The 20934-nt window shown below is 37.2% G+C and overlaps 2 protein-coding genes across 4 annotated transcripts; both read left to right on the plus strand.

Annotated features, from left to right (window-relative positions):
* The first annotated feature begins 600 nt into the window (after positions 1-600).
* On the plus strand, positions 601-15936 carry LOC131425453 (forkhead box protein K1-like). Of its 3 annotated transcripts, XR_009228991.1 has the most exons (6): positions 4687-4845; positions 8611-9772; positions 9834-10544; positions 14696-15018; positions 15345-15441; positions 15551-15689. XR_009228991.1 is itself a non-coding variant. In XM_058587396.1 (5 exons), exons 2-5 carry the CDS (start codon positions 8676-8678, stop codon positions 15718-15720), a joined length of 2301 nt encoding a protein of 766 aa, XP_058443379.1. In that variant the 5' UTR covers positions 601-879; positions 8611-8675; the 3' UTR covers positions 15721-15936. The 3 variants fall into 3 exon arrangements, 2 of the variants coding, with proteins under 2 accessions (XP_058443379.1, XP_058443378.1); XM_058587396.1 differs by lacking the exons at positions 4687-4845; positions 15345-15441 and adding an exon at positions 601-879 and having other exon boundaries at positions 15551-15936; XM_058587395.1 differs by lacking the exon at positions 15345-15441 and having other exon boundaries at positions 15551-15936.
* Positions 15937-17766: 1830 nt separating this feature from the next.
* LOC131440397 (meiosis-specific nuclear structural protein 1-like) lies at positions 17767-19781 on the plus strand. The gene is made up of 4 exons (XM_058611661.1): positions 17767-17901; positions 17955-18182; positions 18420-19085; positions 19179-19781. Exons 1-4 carry the CDS (start codon positions 17899-17901, stop codon positions 19698-19700), a joined length of 1419 nt encoding a protein of 472 aa, XP_058467644.1. The 5' UTR covers positions 17767-17898; the 3' UTR covers positions 19701-19781.
* Positions 19782-20934: the final 1153 nt, after the last annotated feature.

Here is a 20934-nt window from a genome sequence, read left to right on the forward strand (position 1 = left end):
TAAAGCAAGTATTTTCAGAGATCCGAATGTAATAGTAATGTATCAAAGCTGTCCGTGAAACAGTGAAACCAAAAGCAGTGTGTGCGGAAATGTTCTAAAAATGAATGTATGAAGTTGCCTGTGCATTTCACACAATAACACACAGGTATTGAATAAAGCAATAAAGTTAATTTTCATAATGAATTAAGTGAGCCAATATCTCACTATATCGACGAGTCAGTGTCCTCGTACCGCGAGGAATTTGGTTTACCTAGTTTACGATTAAACACACACAAGAAAGAGTAAACTAGTCTTTTCTGGTTGTTGCTATGATTGACGTTATGTTGCTATGACGTTAACGTGAATCAAAGAAATAGTTTTTAATTCAGTTGTAAATATATCGTAATAGAAATAGTGGGGCTATACTGCGGTTTGATTTTTTCAGAATCCATCTCCATACTAAACGCTTCCAGTGTTGCATTCAATGTTTCAACCCTGAACAAGATTTGACATGATGTTCGGAGGTGAATTTCTTGCGAAAAAAAAACGAAGAAAACGGAAAGGAAACGCGCATCGTCCAAAAACAAAAACAACGCAGCATAAGCGCCCAGCTACCAGCGAGTGCGTGTGTTTACATTTTTCTGCCGCAACAAAAATAGCATTTTTTATCTATATAATTATTACTTTTCAGCTTAGTGCAGTTTATTTTTTTTTATCTTTACGAGTGCAGATGCAAATTCTGTTCAATTTAGTACCGAAATTGCTTTATATGCAAACTCGTTTGTAAAGATCTGAAAAGCAACAATACAGTGCATGTGGTTTTCGACTATCATCTATTTGGAACAACTAAGAATACGGATTTCTTTCGGAACACGACCAAAGACGTGAAGAAAGTTTCTTGTAAGTATTGAATCTAACTAATATTTTTCATATTTAACACGATTTTTACTATAAGTCTATATGATCACAAACTAAGTTTGGTTATGAGACTGCAAATTGGTATGATGTACGTTCATTTAATATTAGATTGATCAGCTTAAATCGCCCATTATACATGATTGGAACGCATATTGATGACATTTGTTACAAAAGGCAAAGTGCTGATATAACAGTGGTATTATATTTAGCATAGTTTAGTTTTTTCGCCATTCTCATATATGTAGAAATGTTAAGCAATTACTGAAAGCCTTCTTTACAACCTAGACGCGGAAAATCGTGTGTCATATTCCATTCGACTTAGTTCTTCTAACGTATTTACACTCAATTTTCTCAAAGCTTGCGGAATCAACTTTCAACATTGAATCAAAGGAAACAAATTAAAATATGTGCAATAGCATCGAACTTTCGCGTCATTATAGAAGCATTATTACACATTTTTCTCTTCATCTCACCAAAATTATGTTGTATTTTCAGAACTCATTCCAGCATTCTCCTCCTGGTTCAGACTTCTAGATCAGGATGCAAGTATAGAATTTGGTTCCAGAATTCTACAAGTGTCCTTTTCTACTATTCTAGAAATGTAACTGAATTTCGAAAGATGTTTGAACTAAATTCCGGGTCTGAATTTCTGAACTGAATTCTGTATCCAAGTTTGAAAACGGAATCCTGGACCGGAATTCTCTAACTAAAATTTAGCTGCGGATACAAATTCAGGTCAAGAGTTCAGTGCTAAGATTTACAGGTTCAGAATTCAGTGCCGAGCCAGAACCCTGGTCTCGAATACAATTCCCAAACACAGGTTTATCAATTCAGAGTTCAGTTTTGGAATTCAGTTACTCAATTCTGGTTCCGAATTCAATTCCCGAATTTAGCATCAATATTGAATTCCACAATTCAGCTCCTGAATTCCAGTTTCAGAATCCTGATTCTTCTGTTTTGAAGAAACTAAACGATCTATATTATTCGTATTCATATCATCCAGTTATGTCTCGGTCATTACTCACCCGCCTTTTTATATTAGTAGGATGAACTCTCCGAACTAAATTTGCTGCAAAGTCTGCTGAAACAGAAGGATAGGAATGAGATTGCTTTGCTTCATAAATTGATTTGACGGTATTTTCACTATTCGAACCAGTGTGTCCTCATATCGCAGGCAAGCACCCACAAAGTCTACCAATAATTGGTACATTTTAGTTTTTATCGTTGATATATTAGAATCTGTATTTTTTCTGTGAGATTTCCTGTTCGTAAGTTACAAACATACGTGTTGCTAGGATAATGTTTGATAAATCCAACAGAATTTGGTTTAATATAAAACGAGCGCCTCTTGAAGCCTGTTCTCTGTGATCGATTCTTGCATATTAATCGAAAATTGTAATCTCGTTAACAAAAAGTTATACTTTGTAATGGAATAACGGTATTTGAAATGAGTTATAAAATAAGAGGATATCAATTTTTTTACCTATACAAATCGCTTGCCAAATATGAAATAATTTTTGTTGTGATACTTTGCGTTCCAACTTACTCTAGAATGGAATATTTGTTTTTGTATGAGATCCGATGAGCAACATGATTACGGTTTTTGTATGAATCAAATGAACACTGTATGAACTCTACACCAAAAACTCTCATATTATCGGAAAAAAACAGTCCATGAAGAATAGTTCAAAACAATGAATTCTCATTTTTAAACTTATAACTTTGAAGCAAAATCGATGTCTTACTCCTCATTTAATTTACCTAAAAATAAAATACTTCCTGCTCATATGCATATAATTATTTCGTTTATCTTTGTGTACTAGAATCTATAAGCACTATAATTTTGTCGTGTTTTTGGGTCACGCCGTTAAATTGTGTGTTGTTACGCCAAAGGTCTTTATACAGTATAGCAAATAGATAGTGAAAATTATCACAGTGAAGATAATTCTAGCAGCTGGTACACTTTTAGGATACAGGCTGTAGAAGAATGTTTGTCATCAGTCAAATTTAAAATTTTCATTTGTTGTTGCTGTTAAAGTTAAGTCCCATTTGAAAATATGACAGGCACAGTGGGATTCCAATCTTTTAATATTTTCATTTGCATATTCAAAGAAAAAAATCTGATAGTCCTTTGAGAAATTCTTAGAATGGCCGATTAATTGATTTTCCTGCGTTGCTCACATTTCGGCGTATTTTTCTCGAATGCGAACGATCAGCAGCTGGATGATGACGCAATCGCTCATATTTTTCAATATTTTAGTGAAAGAAACTATCAAAATGCTGTACGGCATTCATTTTTTGCATTCAGTATTACCAAATTTTAGAATTCTCTACGATATTAAACACTGTTCGGGATATTTTTTTTTTGAACGCAAAATGATAGCTAACGTTCGTTTGGTGCAAATTTCGCACAGCGAAAAGTGAACAAAGTTAATCAAATTATTCAAGATTTGCACTAAACAAAAGATTTTTACCTTAGATTTGCAAAGAAGCCATCTTAATAGTTCTTCAAATAACATTTAGAGCCATTAGAGCGGCTGATATTGTATAATGCACCCATCGTTGACTACTTTTCGTTTTCTTTTTCTCTAATGCAAACGACTACCAGCAAAATAAAACTCACACTGCGAATGTTTAACAGCAGATATGCTCACAGAAGAGCTAGTTATTTTTCCTGTGTTTAGGCTTGAGGAATGGATTCGCCATTGACTGAAGCACCAGTATTCGCCATATTCGCCCTTGACTGAAGCACCAGTTGATTAATGCAGTTCCACTGTCTTGGCGTAGATGGCAGCCTGCGCACCCGATGTGTCTCCGTTCATGGATTTTCAAAGACTGAAGCTAGCAAACGTGCAACAGGGTCTATTTATAGATTTGATTGATTTTGATGTTTCGGGTTTGGGCCTATTTTTTCACCATTTTAGCAATGTTTTCGTTATAAACGTGATATTAACAACAATCGTACATCTTTTTCCATTCGTTTCGCGGAAGAATTAGAATTCGTTTCGCGGAAGAATACTCAATCAGAGAAAAAGTTATTAAGAAATCAAATCTAGAGCAATTTTGTTATACTTTCGTGTCGTGAAATCATCAAAATACACACTGGTGAATACATAAAAAAGACGTAGTCCTACGTCAAAATTGTCACTAAGAGTATAATTATTCCACTCAGACAAAACCATGCGCATCTCCAACGCGTCGTGGAACTTACGATAATTAGATTTCTAGTTAGATACTCAAGCTTGCAAAAAGGAGGTATAATATGATATAATCACTACTTAAGTAGTACATTACAATGATTTTATGATATCTCCGGCATTGCATTACAAAGATTTTATTATATTTCCGGCATACCAATGAGAGTTGAAAAAGCATTGTAGGGTCTATTTTCTCTAAATGGAATTGCTGCGAGGAATGCACCCGAGATGACCTTAGAAATAATTAATCGAATTTTCTCAAAAACAGCTTCTTAAGGTCACTTGCTAGATCTGCTCAGTTTCACGCATAAGGAACAAATATCTCAGATCTTGATCATTCTATTTACTAAAAAATTGGCATCAAACATCTCCATCGAAATTGTTTTTCTTTGACAATACTCGTATTATTATCAGCTTTCAATATGACTTTGCCCTATTATCACTCTTCTGAAAAAAAAATCAGGGGCCACGAAAAAATGTTTTCTAATTCGATAGATAAAACTAATCTGGTACCACTGAACGTACGCACCTCGCGGTGTGGTGAGAATCTGTCGTAAATCGCATAAAAAGTTTGGTGAATAACCGCAAACTGTCAGCTCGGTGGTTTTCTACTCGCGTGCGTGTTTTCCTTTTCTCTGACCTTTTCAAGTTGCAGTGCGTGTGAATTTTCTTCTTAGGGCATCATCGGAATAAAGCCTGTTCTTTTCCGGGGAATTTCCACTGTTTCGACTTCCGTTGCATTGCCGATCCGGTAAGTACAACCCGATTGAAGTTTCGGACAGCGCGGATGCTTAATTTCGGTAGTGCGATTGAAAATTGGATGTGCTTAAGTTGGATTGTAAACAAAGGCATACCCTGCTTGCATTATGGCTGGGTCTGTTGTCCGGGCGGTGGCGTGTTTTTGTTTGAAAAAAAAAACTGCAGGTTCGGTTCCGTCCCTTATTTGTTTACCATTTGGGAGGTATATTCTGGTCGGTTCGTATGTTCAGACTTTGCAATTACGTTTGGATGAGTGGATAAGACGGAAAAACGGCAGGATTTTAAAGTTTGGTTGTTTTTCACGATGAAGTTTTGATTGTGTAACTGATCGCGCACGTATAGTATCGTTTTTATGTGGTACTAGTAAGTTGAAGTTCTATAATCAGCGACTGATAATGCGTGAAAGTAAACAATAACAGGATTATCATAAATATGCGACATTTTAACCCAAGCGAGATATGTATCGGAAAAGATATCTTTTGATAGTTTATCTTAACCTCATTTACCTGCAAATGCGATCGTACAATTAAAACATTCCAGAAGATAGTTATACCAGATTTCAGTATAATGTACCGACGGAATATTATTGTTTTCGACATTTACTCATAATCTTCTTATCAAGTGCAGCTAGTTTATTGTATTTACTTCACATTTTCGTTCGGCAATTGTGATTTATTCGTTCATTCGATCGGCCGAATATATCATTTTCGACGATTGTATGGCACAACAATGAACATCAATCAACGTAATATGAAAGTTGTTGGCAATGTAACGTAGTTGATACTGTTATGAGTTGTTAAAGCTATTTTTAAGTGACGATGTGTAAAATTTTCAGCTGTAATAACACATCGTGATCCAAGAATCGAACCACATGTGTTCTACTGCTATCATTGCAGCTTCTCATAATAAACGTTTCAAGTTAACTTACTGATTCGAAATTAATGTAACAAAATAGTTCGTGCTAATACTTTTATTAAATTTCATCTCGAGTCGATGATTCAGAGTACGAGTCCTTGGACTAATAACCAGATGTTATATGTTGGGGTCCTCACCTGGGCGGATTCTTAGTGTCCGTAGGACCGAACACTAGCCATGCTGTCATGGCTGCGAAATCCGCCATGTGTCATGGCTGCGAAATCCGTGAAAACAGCAGGTCAAGTTCCGCATCGGAATGAAGTACCATGACTTTGATTTACTTTGCCAAATTTTATCCAATTAAAATTCTGTTACGATTTTGAATCGTTGAAATTTTTTTCCGAAAATATAATATGAAACAGAAAATTTGGCTGCATGCCTGTGTCAGCATGACAATAAATTTGTTACAATTAATGATGTATGTAAATTCTTCTGATACTTTGCATTTGATGAAAATGATTACCTTGATCATCGAGTGCTAAAAGATATTCATGAGTTTTTGATATCACGAACAAAATAAGCAGTCCTTTTCAAAGTATCAAAATTTTTCTTATAATAAAGAAGTATACAAAATGAGTAGATGTGTGAAAAAGCTGCTATATAAATATTTGAAACAAAAAATAACAGTGAGTTTAGCAAGATTTGAGTCAACAAATAATCGTACTTTTTAGCATGGCTTGTATAAATGAAGTAAACCTAGATTCCTCACAGCACAGAGACACTGATAGCGCTTCTAGTGAGAAGTGGGTGTTCTGTTTTCCAATACATACTGTGGTTGTGTGAAATTCGGTAACTTATTTCGTAGACATAAAAATTACGTTTCAATTGTGTATATTCTGGAAATTGATATTCTAAGAAATGTTAATTGGACTGACATCTGGAAAAGGAATTCAGAGGTTCTGGTACCAAGAATTTGAAAATATGTCGGTTGCGATACGCAAGATTTTGCTTGTCTTAAGCACCAAACAGACGCAGTACTTGAGCGCTTATTTGTGTTCGTTTTTTTTTGTTGAGAACGCCAAACAAGCACAATCCTGCGCTCCTGCTCCTTCTGTGTATGATATTCAATCTAGATAGACTAAACTTTTGGAACTGCTGCGCTCTGGTAATGAATTTTTATTAATGTTTATCAATCGCAGCATGTATGGAAACAGTTGCCGTTTACTACGGCTTTAACTACATGTGGGTCATTCTCCACTGTATTAGAATATTATTTACTATTTACCTACACTTATTCCTATTTAGAAAGGCTGTGCAATTATTGTGATAACTGACTTTTAAACAGAGGCCCAGAGGATGGAATTTCATTTACTATTCGACTCAGTTCGTCTATCAGGAATCAGAACAAATTCGTCTAATACACAAAATGGCTGTGTGTATGTAACAAAAATGGGCACTCGATTTTCTCGAAGTTGACTGGACCGATTTTCAGAAACTTAAATTCAAATGAAAATCCCATATAACTATTAAATTACATCGGGATACGACTTCCGGTTCTGGAATTAAAGGCTGATAAGTATAAAAATTCCATTTTCAAGAGTGTTTTTATACATGACACTGAAAAATCGAGAAAAATACTTTAAACTATCTTCACTTGAACAGGTTTGGTTAGTTGATGACCAAATACATTGATTTTGGGTATACCGGATCTTCGTTCCCGGCTCCGAAAAAAGTGATCATATACTCCAAACCGGAAGTCATTTTTGTTTCCTATTTTCGGGACTTCATTCACTATTTTTGAATTCATTCACTATTTTTGAGAACCATTCACTATTTTTGAGAACCTAGCTCACTTTGGCGATCTCGACGAACTGATTCGAACGGTCTGAATATCGGTTTTCACAGTGATTGCATAGTCTTTCTATGAATAATATAAGGATTTGTTCGAACAGTTCTTAAGCAAATAAATAAACAAGTTTGCGAGTAGTGTTTATAAATTAGAACCAGTGGCAAACAGTAATAAAACAGCATCGAGTACACCTAAGAAAAACTCTAACCCAGGTCAATTTATTAAATGTCATAACTCTACTTCTCATTAGTGCTCACAAATTTCTTCCGAGAAAAAATAATAATGCAACTTGCATTTAAAACAAATAATTTTAGAAAATATATAAGCAGATACAAACAGAGCTTAAAATTGTCACGCATTCTCAATGAAAGAATCCAATTGAACAGCCTCATTTTCAATATTTTACTGTCTCATTCGTAAATGACCGACACCAGAACAAACGAAGAGAGACGAAGCATTCTTGTTTCTCATTGAAAAAATGAGAGAGAGTAATTGCCAACGTCATTCTTTCCTCTATGACATGACGAAACCAAACTAACGTCTTCATGGAGCATCAGCAGAATTTCAATAGTTATTCTTTCATCGATGTATTGAAAATCTGTGACGCTTGGCTATAAAGAGTGACTAAAATATGACAAACCGAAGTAATTATATCCAAGAACCTCTTTGGAAACCAAAACAACTACAAATACGAGCACCAACAGGTAAAAGTTATTGTGAAACCTTTTTCTTTCATTTTCGATTATCGCAACTTCGGTTGAATATTGACACTGCGAACTATGGGATTTTCACAGAAAACTGCAAATGACTGAAAGGGTAAATGAAAGAAAAAACACAATTTTGAAACTACTGTCCCGCTTATGTCATTGAATGGACATGGATTTCGTTCTCATAGTGAAGCTGAGCTGAGAGTGAAAGTAATTTCTCGTAATTTTCGTCTATTTTGAGTTAATGAAAATGACTTTTATTAGCTCTGGTTACAAATCATTCAAAGTATCTCCTTTCACCATTGATTCAACTTCCGATTAACAAAATCTTACATTCTCCTTTCAGAACTATTGAAGTCGAGTTTATAAATGCGTCACCAGTAGCAACTTCCACACCAAAAAGTGACTACAATGACCGACAACAATAACTTTCACCTCCCGCAGCACGTCATCAAGCACGAGACCATCCAGTCGACGTCGTCGTCGCCGCCGCAGCATCAGTTCCAGGTGTACTACCATCATCAACCGATAGCGTCTGGTGTCGCAGCAGTATCGTCTGGCCTTTCGAAGCCAACCTCACTGAAGGTAATCGAAACTGCTTCCGTTGATCCCAGCACTACTGTTGCCGGTGGATTGGATTACAGTACGCATCATCTTCACACGCAGCAAATTATCGAATACGATCCTGTGAGCGATTCGAACCCTTCGGTCAATGTGGTGATCGAACATCAACAGTTCGGGGAAAATCAGCCCACTATCGAGCAACAGGAGAGGAGTGTGATTGAGGCACTCTGTCAGCAAGCCCATCAAAACCGAATTCAGCATGAACAGCATGTGTCCAAAGGCAAACGCCCACGGTTGGACCATCAGCAACACGAAAACGGTTCCGACCATCTAAGCGATGAAGAAACTGATGACGAGCGTAGGAGAAAACCGAATCATGGTTCTTCAACTCATGGTGAATCGATCGAAGAACAAGAGCAGAGTATTATCGAAGCGCTCTATCAGCAGCAGCAACAGAATCAGTTGCGGAAGCAGCTTACCCACCAGCAGCCTGTGTCCTTCCACCGGCATTCTTCTACACCGCCTTCACGTTCGATTTCCCCCTCCCAATCGCCGACCGTGTCGGGAACCACCGACACGCTCGGTTCTCGCATCTCATCTCAGGGTCAGTCAACCTCTGGATCAGGTCAGCCGCAATCTGCCACGCACATCGCCCAAGCCATCTCATTGGCAAACATAAACCAGAGTAATTTTATTGCGCGGCTCATCAGCAAGGATAATATTTTGCTTATTTCGGAGGATCTTATTGAAATCGGTCGGAATTCATCGCGAGCGCAAGTTGATTTCCACGTCGGTAGAAACAGTTTCGTTTCTAGAAAACATCTACTGTTGCATCACGATCATACCGATGGGGAGTTTTATTTATCCTGTTTAAGCAAAAACGGCGTCTTCATCGATAACGTGTTCCATCGGAAAGGTGCCGAACCGTATCAGCTACCAAAAGTGTATGTCAGCTGTTTGTAATAACGGTTCGAAATAGCTTCTAACTCTTTTTCATATTCACAGTTGTAGCATACGCTTTCCCAGTACAAACATCAAAATACAGTTCGAAAGCTTATACCATAAAAGCTCTTCGGAGGCGCGTGACCTGTTGGACGCATCTGGGGCACTTTACACTACCAGCAGCGCCAGTGTTCAATCTCTTGGTAATGGTCCGGGTTCTGCTCAGTCAACTTCGAACACTAGCGGAGGTGGTGGTGGTGCCTCAGGCAACATGTATGCTCCGCTTAAAATCTCCATCCCGGCCGAGCCCCCAAGTTCATCATCGATGGAACACATGGATCTTAGTAGTCGAAGCCGAGATAACGGAAAAAGTCCGTACCCGTCGCCAACGGGAACGATTAGTGCGGCCAACAGTTGTCCAACCAGTCCCCGCCAAGGTTACCATGACTTTTCAGTTTATGGAGTGAATCATGGTAGTGGAATCGGCATAGGGCCGGATGGGGGTGGAGAATTGGGCAGCGGTATACCATCCAGTGGTGGAGCTGTACATAGCTTTAACGATTTCCAGCCGCCAGCCACGTCGCAATCGCTGGAGAACGAGAAACCACCGTACAGCTACGCCCAACTGATTGTGCAATCGATTTCAGCTTCGCCGGAGAAACAGCTTACGTTATCCGGCATATACTCGTTTATCTCAAAGAACTACCCGTACTACAGAAATGGAGCGAACAAGGGCTGGCAAAACTCGATCCGACACAATTTGAGTTTGAATAGGTGAGTAAACACACCACAATTAATGTTTGTAACGCAAAGTTTATTCTACGACTAATTGAGGCGAACTTTGAACTTTTCGTTCTTTTCACGTCATCAAAGAATGGGGAATCGAAATAGAAACCATTCATGGAATCTTCCATAGCTAAAGAATATATAATTTCAATGCCCTAATCAGAAAATACATTTTTAGAAAGGTGCATTACAAAGTAACCGTAATGACCGATAACTTCATAATCAACTCTTTGTTGGTTACTATTCAGTTTTAATTCCAAACAACCCAACACATGGGTCGGCAACTCTTTCTGTTCTATGATATACAATAGTTAGAAAAATTACCATTAGGGAACAAATAAATTGTATTTCACAAACCGGCAGTGCTCGAAAGCTTTAGCACCTCGAAAAAGTCCCTATGCCCCTTGGAGTCTAAGTAAGGAGAATCGTAAGATGTCTAAGAAATGCATGAAACGTCGAGATTTAATGTCATCTGGAAAAATTTTTTTTAAAAAATCGATGGTAGAAATATGTTTATTGTTCGCTTGTTCGTTATACTTTCGAATATTGTTCGGGAGTTTGGAACCTTATGCGAGCAACTTATAATAATCTATTGCAATGATTCTCAATTTTTTTTCGAGGACTCCTTTGAAACAATAATAGTTTTTCACAGACCCCATCGTTTAAAGTTTTATTTGTGAAATATACTTACTCTATTTCGAAAATTATATATTTTCAACGAAAAATTATGCACAAGTTCGAGAAAACGACAACATGATTTGAAGTAAAATCATTATTATATTGAATTTGAGACAACACACCAACACATTTATCTCTGACATTACCCACCCGCCTTTTCCGATCAGCAATTGTTTCTAGGCTGACCGAAAAAAGGCGGGAGGGTAATGTCAGAAACAGAACCGGATTGACGTGAATACGAATAACAATGGTTCGCTGAAACTCAAACTGTGCCCTTACAAAGCACGATATCAACAGTTATAAGTTCAATATCAAATATGATAAAACACAACGAAAGTATAAGAAATATTAGAAAGACTTCTTTACAATAACTCATACGCTATTCAATATAATAAACATTTAAACTAGAGTTGTTTTACAAAGCAATGGAAGTAATCTACGTATAATATGATTCCTTCTTTCATTCATCAGTCGTTTCTGCTACAAAACCCTGTAATTATTTTAATAGTATAATATGAGTAAAATGATTGCTTGGCCGATGTTAGTATTCATCAGCACCTAATACATAAAAATTCGAAGAACGCAGGGTAATTCCCAACACTTTTCTTATACATTAATGAAGACTTTGCGTCAGGAGCAATTAGGGTGATGTTTAAGTGAAATTAAATTCCACCTCTTTATAGAGCGCCTGATTAAGTCAGTCTTAATTTTCGAAATATTCAGATTTTTATTTTTAATACTTGGCATCCCTATCCCGGCTCCATATGGAGACAGGTTCAAAGTTTTCATCGTTGATTCGAAACTACACCCATACAAGTATGAAAATGTGTTCCACATCAATAATTTCATTTTAGTGTTAGTAACGGTGCAAAGTTTTTTCAACTTTCATTTCGAATACTCCGATGCTTTTGGTAAAAAATGGAGAAAATTCAAATCATTCTTTGGGACTGAAAATTGCCTTGAATTGTCATTACCTATGGGATCTTAATTTAGGCAGAACGGCAGAACGCAGATGATTCTTGCTCGGTAAACCAAAGATTAGTGCTTCACCGCTCCCTCTGGTGAATTCTGTTTGTCATCATCCTTCATCACATATCGTGCTCGATTCGAATCGCTTACAGAACGCCTGCAGTCCAACGGGCATCATCTGCTATAATTTTACTAGAACCGACTACACCAACTTCTTGACGCAAATTGACTGGAATGAAGTTCAATGCTGCTGTGCAGACGTTTTCAAATGTAATGAGCCAGATTCGGCATCCACCATGGCTGACCGCCGATGTGAGACATTTGAAAACGACCAAAAGAGCCGTTCTAAAGAGATACTCTAAACATGGCGGATTTTCCCTGTGTAATCACTACGTGCAGATAAATCAGCTATACAAGAAAACCGTCAAGCGCTGCCATGCCAACTACTTGAACAACGTACAACGAAAACTGAGATCAAATCCAAGGTATTTCTGGAAACATGTGATTGAGCAGGGTTGCCCTCGTCCATGAACTTTGGAGATCGTACTGATTCGTACACATCAGCTGCAGCACTTAATGTTCTCGTGTCTAATAACTCATTGAACTGCATCAATATTAACGAAAACTCAATACGGACGGCAATGGGGGGAATGAATGAAAGCGTCAACTTCTCCAGGCCCTGACGGAATACCGGCAGTTATTCTAAAAAAGTGTTCGCGTGGAACATTCGCTCCCCTCTGCAAATTATTTCGAATGTCACTCGCTACCGAAGTTTTCTCCAATTTATGGAAAGCTTTCTTTTGTGCTCTATAAATCGTTTTATATGTGATTGATGCAATGTCTAACGTTCTACACGTTATTTATACAAATCTTTCCTCCGCTTTCGATATAATCAACCGCGACATTACGATTACTAATTTGGACTGACATAAATTCAGTTTGAACATGCTTCGTTGGTTACAGTCATATCTCAGGAATCGTCATTTAGCAGTTAATATTATCACAGGGAAGTCATCTCGGACCGTTAATATTTTTACTGTATATCAATGATGTCAATTTTGCTCTGGAAGGTCCTCGCTTAGCGTTTGCTAATGACGTCAAGATCTACCACATCACTCGCAACTTAGAACACGCAGCCTTTCTCCAGCGGCAATTGTAATTATTCGCAGAATGATGTAAAGTTAACCGTATGATTGTAAATCCCGATAAGTGCGCGGCCATTACGTTCACGAGGGAAAAATACCATTCCGTGTCGAATACTTACTCTTCACTGCTGCATAGAATTGAGGCAATACAATGCAGATTTGTTCGCTTCGCTCTTCGACGATTGCCGTTAGTTATGAAAGTCGCGGGTTATTAATCGATCTCGACACATTACAAGTGCGACGGGATTTTTTTATATAACGCGCTTTGATCAACGGTAGAATCGACTGTCCCGTTTTACTCAATTATGTTAATATTAATGTGCGACCCAGAGCTCTCCGCAACAGTACTTTTCTTCGATTTCCTATACGACGCACCAACTATGGCGCAAACGGTTCTGTTAGTGGTTTACAGAGATCGTTCAACCTTGTTTCATCTGGGTATGATTTTAATGTATCACGAAGCCGAATACGTACAAATTTTCCTAATATTTTCAGGAATTATCATTAGGACCTAATTGTGTTTGTTGATTTTGAATAAATAAATAAATCGTTGAAGTACAGTAAGAAAATTAAAAGAGGCATGATGATTCTCCTGTTAAATTCCAGACGTTTACGAAGAACACCATCGTCAATTTTGATAGTAAGACGTCAATGGTTGAGATATAATTATATCCATTGAACGACGTTTGCATCAAAACCGAGTCGATGTACACAATCATCGATACGATACAAATATTGATACCTTAGATACAAGATGTATTCACGATCAAAAACTTATCATTCTCCCTTAGGGCAAATTTTGAAAAGGCACCCTATAGTAAAGTAAGTCGTATTCACGACAAAAACAATTTTGAATCTTCATCCTTCCGGAGCCCCTGCAAAAATTCGGACTACAGATTTTTTCAAAAATTACAATAAATTTATCGTTACTCAAGTTTCAATCATCGAATTCATGCATATTGTATTTAATTTCGTAAATTGATTTCCATCTACGAGATCGTATCGATTATTGTTTACATGGAAATTGTAGAGTCGAGCAATGAGCATTATATTTTGTAACAAGGACCTGTCATACGATAAGCCCTAATCACATGCTGGTACCGATATTCAAAAAAAAGGGTTATATCTGGTTGTTTTTATTAAAAATAAAGTTTGAAAAAAAATTCATGCATTTTAGAGGATCGTGGTTTTCTCTATTTGATATCTTACAAATAGATTCGGGCAAGCGGTTCCGAAAAAAACGCGCTTCGAATGAATGGCATGGCAATTCACATCTTGTTGTATTTATAATAATGTAACGAAATGCTTCCCTCGTTAACCTTTGTCTGTCATTTTCTTTTCTTCTAGGTACTTCATCAAAGTTCCCCGGTTGCAGGATGAACCGGGAAAAGGTAGCTTCTGGCGCATTGATCCCAACAGCGAACTAAAGCTGGTAGATCAAAGCTACCGCAAGAGACGGCAACGAGGTAGCCAGTGCTTCCGAACGCCGTACGGGATGCCGAAGTCTGCTCCGGTTTCGCCTACTCCGATGGATCCTGAAAGCCGCGAAGGTTCACCATTGAACGACCTCATGATGCAATCGGCACCGGGATCACCCGGCCAGGTAGCCGCGAATACCTACGTGCACAGCAGCACCCACGGCGGTATGACTGTCCATGCCGGACAGGAGGGTGAGTTAGAAATATTGTAAAGCGTTTTACGATTGGCGGTAGACTGCATTTGGTTCAATATGCAATTTCAACTGGTCAGCCTGCCTAGTCTAGATCTTCTGTTTTAAATTTATAATTGATTCAATCTACAATACCTACCCATTCTTCCATTTCATATCTTTCACTTTCCCAATTAATACTTGCCGAAAAGAACCAATTGAAATCGATATAATATGTGCTAGTGTCTTACCCTATAATTTTGATCTAGCTCAATGTGCAGTCGCATATACTACTCACCGTTCTCCTTCCGGTAGCATTTTTTATAATTTTGTTATTTTTTCTTCTAGACCACAACAACTTTTCGATGGTTTGAGTTCAATTTTTGTTGTATTCGTCGTATCTTGAGACCTAAATAGCATTTAATTTCACCATCTTCAACCGGAGGTTTGTTATTTTATATCTTTCGTCCTTGTTTTTCTCCTAATTTGTTTTCTCAATATTGTGTTGAAATCATTGCAATTTCTATCGGCAATATTTTCTCCATTTCTTACAGATACTGCTTTGAATCAAACACCACCAGCACCAAACTACAAACGAACAAACAATTCTCAAACTAGTAAGAAAATCACCAAGCATCCGGCAAATGCTAAAGCACAGTCTTTAATAACAACCCTATCATCGTCATCATCATCATTGGAAACGGAAGAACAAAATCCTCTGTAGATAGGTCACAGTCCCACTCTTTGGCATTTTCCTGAGATTTTTCACAATTCTTCGTTAAGTCATACAAAGCTAATTGTATGCTATATTTATGTACTGTAGAGAGGTAAGAAAAGACGAATACGAACAAACCATCATTGTGTTCGTATTTGAAATTGTTAGTACGCATCATCGTACCCAGGATGGAAAAATACAATGCAAAACAAAACTGTTTAAAAAATATCAATTATTTATTTTTCCGACTCTCCCATATCATAGACTTATACAGTTTTCCAAGAAACTGAAATATTCTCATATCTTCGAATATCCCGAATAAAAAATATTGTAGAAAAACAATATGATTTGTTGTTACAAAACCTTCCACAATTTTACTTTGCCGATTGAAAAATATTTTAATGTATTGCTATAGACTATTCAATTAATTGTGAACATGCTTTTTACAATAGAATGTATAAGTTGCTAGATATCGTAACAATTCGAATCATAAAATTTTCTCATAAAAAATCTTGTCAAGATACAATGCAATTTATTGTAACCCATAGATCTAATTGTGAATCAATTGTTTATGCTGTAAAATCAAAACAAATTTTCCGTTAATTTTTCAAATAGCCATATAAGCAAACGACTCGATTATTGTAACCCGATTGAAAAGATTTTCATGAATTCTACAATACTTATCAAAAGTCCAGAGTTCCGGGAATCATTTAATACGGTTGAGTGGAAAACGCTTTTTAATTTTATTAACTTAGTTCAATCAATAAAATAGGAAGCGGAGAAACTGTCGCTTATAAATTTGAAAAATCATCCGAAAAAAATTGCTCCGAATCGATGTAAACTATTAAAAAATTAAACATTGATTTCACAGCATAAACAATTGATTCACAATTAGATCTATGGGTTAAAATACTTTTTTTTTTGTTTCTTGACAAGATTTTTTCCATTTCCAACGATTCAATATATTGTTTCTACGATTCACAATTGAATTTATTGTACACGTGGTGTTTCAAACAATATGCCAACTGTACATTTGATTGTTTTCCAAGAAAATATGAGAAAATTTTATGATTTGAATTGTTACGATATTTAACAACCTATACATTCTATTGTAAAAAGCATGTTCACAATTAATTGAATAGTGTATAACAATACATTAAAATAGTTTTCAATGGTCAAAGCAAAATTGTGGAAGGTTTTGGAACAGCAAATCGTATTGTTTGTCTACAATATTTTTTATTCGGGCAGTACTGAATCGACATCACGAAGAACCGGTGGTGTGATAAGCTGTTTCTGAAAGTGTGTAATTTTGGCACGAATTTGAGTATGACGGCGGAATCGATGCATGTAAACATCGGAACGAAACACGACTCAAAATTCTATTGCCGAGTTACTGTGTGGTGTTTTTGGGAATGTAGTTTAATAGTATAAGTTATCATGCATTCCCGTCATGATAAATTTTAAATAAAGCTTTGCGCTTGGTGATTACAATTGGACGTGATTCGATGAATAATACTGCAACGGCCAATCTTTACATTTTTCTGCACATCTTCCTATTTTTTCGATATGACAACTGCACTCACACATAGAACAATCTCGCCACCTGTATATTTTCCATCGTGAATCGTCCTAGTGTATAACGAGGGGTTGATCACTATTACTAAATCGGGAATGCATATTGATGAAAATGATCAACAGACGTATTTTATATAAAAAACAAAGAAGACTGATTTCTCTCTCTAAGCTAGCAGGGTCTGCTATAAGTGAACTGCGCGGCTCTCGAACATTTTAATTTTTTATTTCTGTGTATCTCATGCAGATTAGTTTATTTGGTAAAACAATTCCTCCGGTTCGAAGAAAGCAACGTGTTCGAGTCCCGTTACTAGAGTAACTTTTTCGTTGTTTTACATTTCATTTGTCAGACTTTTTTCAATCTGTTTTTCTCGTTAGACTGATAAAACCTAAACAAGCTCAACAAGCTTTTTTTCGTATTGCAACTTGTGCCTTATTTTGTAAAAAGTGATCACCTTATCTACTACATGCTCGTGGTTGAAATGTTTTGTTTCCATAGCTACCGGTATATAAACATATCTAAATATATTGAGCGGTCTTAGCCGTCCATATAGACATCAAAAACGAAAAAAAATTGTAAACATTTTTAAGTAAACGGATAGGCCTTTTTGATCGATGGTAAGTATTAGTGAAGCATCAAATTACCGAAAAAAAACTAACCTAAATCATAGTTTCCTACACCGGATAAGCGAAGACAGCTACGACACACTGCTCTTTGTCGGGATGTACAAAGTATCAAACAGCATGAGAGTTATCATAAAGATCTACAACAAATCCAGCGGAATAGTGAACTTAATTTACAAAAGCGGCAACAAACTGCCATACGACGCGAAAAAGATCTGGAGGCTCATCGGCAAGATACAGCAGAAAAGGAGGCAAACCGCCAAAAACAAATTGAGGTATGAGTACAGCTTACTAAGCAAAAATTTAGTCTTACTCTATCGTTGATCTCTCTTATTCTGAACAAATACGCATTTCATATTAAACATTTTGATTAGTCCATATGTCGTATCTGATTAGAGTAGGAATAAATTCATTAAAATCCTTTCTTGGCACTTTAGATTATTTGAGTGCTTTGAGAAAGATGCTCAAAAATAGTTGACTGTTGTGAGTAATTCTGGTTCAATTTTAATTAGGAAGAACAAAAGCTCGCCATCGAACTATATGAAACTAATCGACGAAAAATCAACGAAGAAAAACTTCGTCAACAACTACGCGACTCCAATCAAGAGCTAAGGGAATTAGAATCCAAGCTACGAGCTGCTTACGTAGCAAAAGGAATTGCTGCACAAAAGGCAGAATTGGAAGCCAAAAGACTAGAGGAACAGTTAGTCGCTCGGAAAGAGCAAGAAGAATTGGAACGACTTCGACTTGAAAATGTGGACTATGTTCGGCAATGTCAAGAGGATGAATGGAAACGCAAACAGGAACTGCGACAGGTTCTGTTAAACCAGATGCATGCTTTGCACCGGCAAAAACAAATTATGTACGAAGAATTTCTGCAAGATAAGATTTATTTCGATGAAATATGTAAACGCATTCAAGAAGAACAATTTGAAGAAATTCAACGGAAATTTGAAATGCAGAAACGTACTCGCAAAGAAATGGAATATTTCCAAGAAGCTAAAGCAATCTGGCAGGAACGACAAAAGATTGCAATGGCAGAAGAAAATGATCGCATTCGTGTCTACTTAGAAAAACAAGAAGCAGAGCAGCAAGAAATGAACAGGCGTAAATTGCTAAGTATTCAATCTAGAGAACGTTTGAACGAGAAAATGGTTTCTGAACTACAAGCAGAGTTTGTGAGTACAATTTTTGTCGTTTGTGTGGAATAATATTCCATACAAAACTCGGCATTTAGCATGCGATATACTACGTACATTTACTATTTTTAGGATGAGGCCCGCAAGCGCGAGGGTTTACTACTAGATATGTATGCTGCTGAAATGGAAGAACGTCAAGAGAACAGAATCCAGCAAGATCTTGAGCAACAATTACGTCGACGAATTGAGGCAAGACTGGGTTTGGAACGTCAGATAGTAGACATTCAGTCTCGTCGAGAACGTGAAGCCGATGAAGATCGAAAGTTTAAGGAAGACCAGTTACGGCAATGGGCCGAACGAGATCGAATAGATCAGATGACAGCAGCGAAAAGACGATTGAAAATATCAGAGCATCGTCGAGCAATAGAGGGATTGCTTGAAGACCGCCGACGTCGTCGAACAGACGAGGTAAAGCAGATGCTGGAACAACAAATCATGTTCGAAGAGGAAGTGAATCGCCGGCAAAATATCATCGAAGAAGAGCGTATAAAATTGCTAAAGGAGCATGTGACTAATCTTCTAGGATTTTTACCTCCGGGTGTACTTCGAGAAAGTGACAGAGAGCATATTCCGTTACCCAAATCGACAAAGTAGCAAAAGAGGAACGATTTTTTTTGTAATATGTAACGTGCGAAATATAATAAATGCAATCAACATATTGTTACTGTCCTGAAATGTTAATTCAAGTACTTGTAATGGTCGAATGTTTGGCCCAAATAAGTATGAAATCATGGACAATGTAAGAAGAACAATATAAACAACACATCGGTGTAAATAAAGTGACTTGTAAATAGCAAGTACTTTACGTCTGCTTAGCGGATTATGTTGATCCGTGACGTGGCATTAGCAGATCAACATAATCTGCTAATTGCACTGATGAGCCGAAGGCGAAACGTAAAAAAAAATTGAAATCAGTCATGTGTACTTTTGCACAAACCGGTACCCATGAGGTACCAAAACCCCTAAATGACAATATAAATGTTCTAGCTCTATCATTTACTTACCTCCGGCTTTAACGATTTTTTTTCGTTCACCGGGGAATCATCCTTTTTCAACATGTTCAGTGTTATTCTAGGCTACATGTAACATAAACAGTCTTTTTAAAGACAATTGCTTGTCTTTGAACACTCCCAAAGTTTTATTATTATAAAATCATCTGATTATGAATTATCAGATTATCTTAGTACAAGATTGCAATTATCTTATCTTGCTATATTAAAAAGCCCGTGTTTATTAGCATTTATTTAGCATTTATTTATTTATTTAATCAACAGACAAATTTAAGTCCTAATGATTGTTTCTAAGTATATTTAAAAAATTTTCGCTTATTCGGCTGCGGGAAAAATGAAAATCGAATCCCGTCGAAACACCGTTGAAGGTTCGTTGCAATCCAATGACGGCACCGTTGATTCCGTAGTTAGTACGACGTAGAGGCAATCTGAGGAGGTTGTTGTTGCGGAGAGCTCTGGAACGAACGTTGAGGTTGATTTGACTAAGAAGTGCTGGGCAATCGATATTGTTCGTCAAGACATCGGCAATCAGCATTGCACGGAACAGGTCACGACGCACTTGCAAAGTATCGAGCCCGATAAGCATTCCACGGCTTTCGTAGCTCGGCAGCTGATGAGGGTTGGTCCACGGCAATTTGCGAAGAGCGAAACGAACGAAACGTCGTTGGATTGACTCAATTCTGAGAACACCATTAACATAGTGAGGGTTCCATATCACCGAGCAGTATTCGAGTGTTGAGCGAACAAGTGAGCAGTAGAGCGACTTTAAACTGTATATATCTGTGAAGCGCTTAGCCGACGACACGACCTGCCACTCG

The sequence above is a fragment of the Malaya genurostris genome, chromosome 1, assembly GCF_030247185.1.
Source record: "Malaya genurostris strain Urasoe2022 chromosome 1, Malgen_1.1, whole genome shotgun sequence".
NCBI lineage: Eukaryota > Metazoa > Arthropoda > Insecta > Diptera > Culicidae > Malaya > Malaya genurostris.

What these genes read in the sequence shown, in the direction of transcription:
- LOC131425453 (XM_058587396.1), top strand. Translation starts at nt 8,676, where the DNA reads ATGACCGACAACAATAACTTTCACCTCCCGCAGCACGTCATCAAGCAC. An exon ending in CCGTATCAGCTACCAAAAGT is followed by an intron (nt 9,773 to 9,833) that starts GTATGTCAGCTG and finishes TCATATTCACAG; the next exon opens with TTGTAGCATACGCTTTCCCA. An exon ending in TGTCCATGCCGGACAGGAGG is followed by an intron (nt 15,019 to 15,550) that starts GTGAGTTAGAAA and finishes CATTTCTTACAG; the next exon opens with ATACTGCTTTGAATCAAACA.
- LOC131440397 (XM_058611661.1), top strand. An exon ending in ACCGCCAAAAACAAATTGAG is followed by an intron (nt 18,183 to 18,419) that starts GTATGAGTACAG and finishes AATTTTAATTAG; the next exon opens with GAAGAACAAAAGCTCGCCAT. An exon ending in CTGAACTACAAGCAGAGTTT is followed by an intron (nt 19,086 to 19,178) that starts GTGAGTACAATT and finishes TACTATTTTTAG; the next exon opens with GATGAGGCCCGCAAGCGCGA.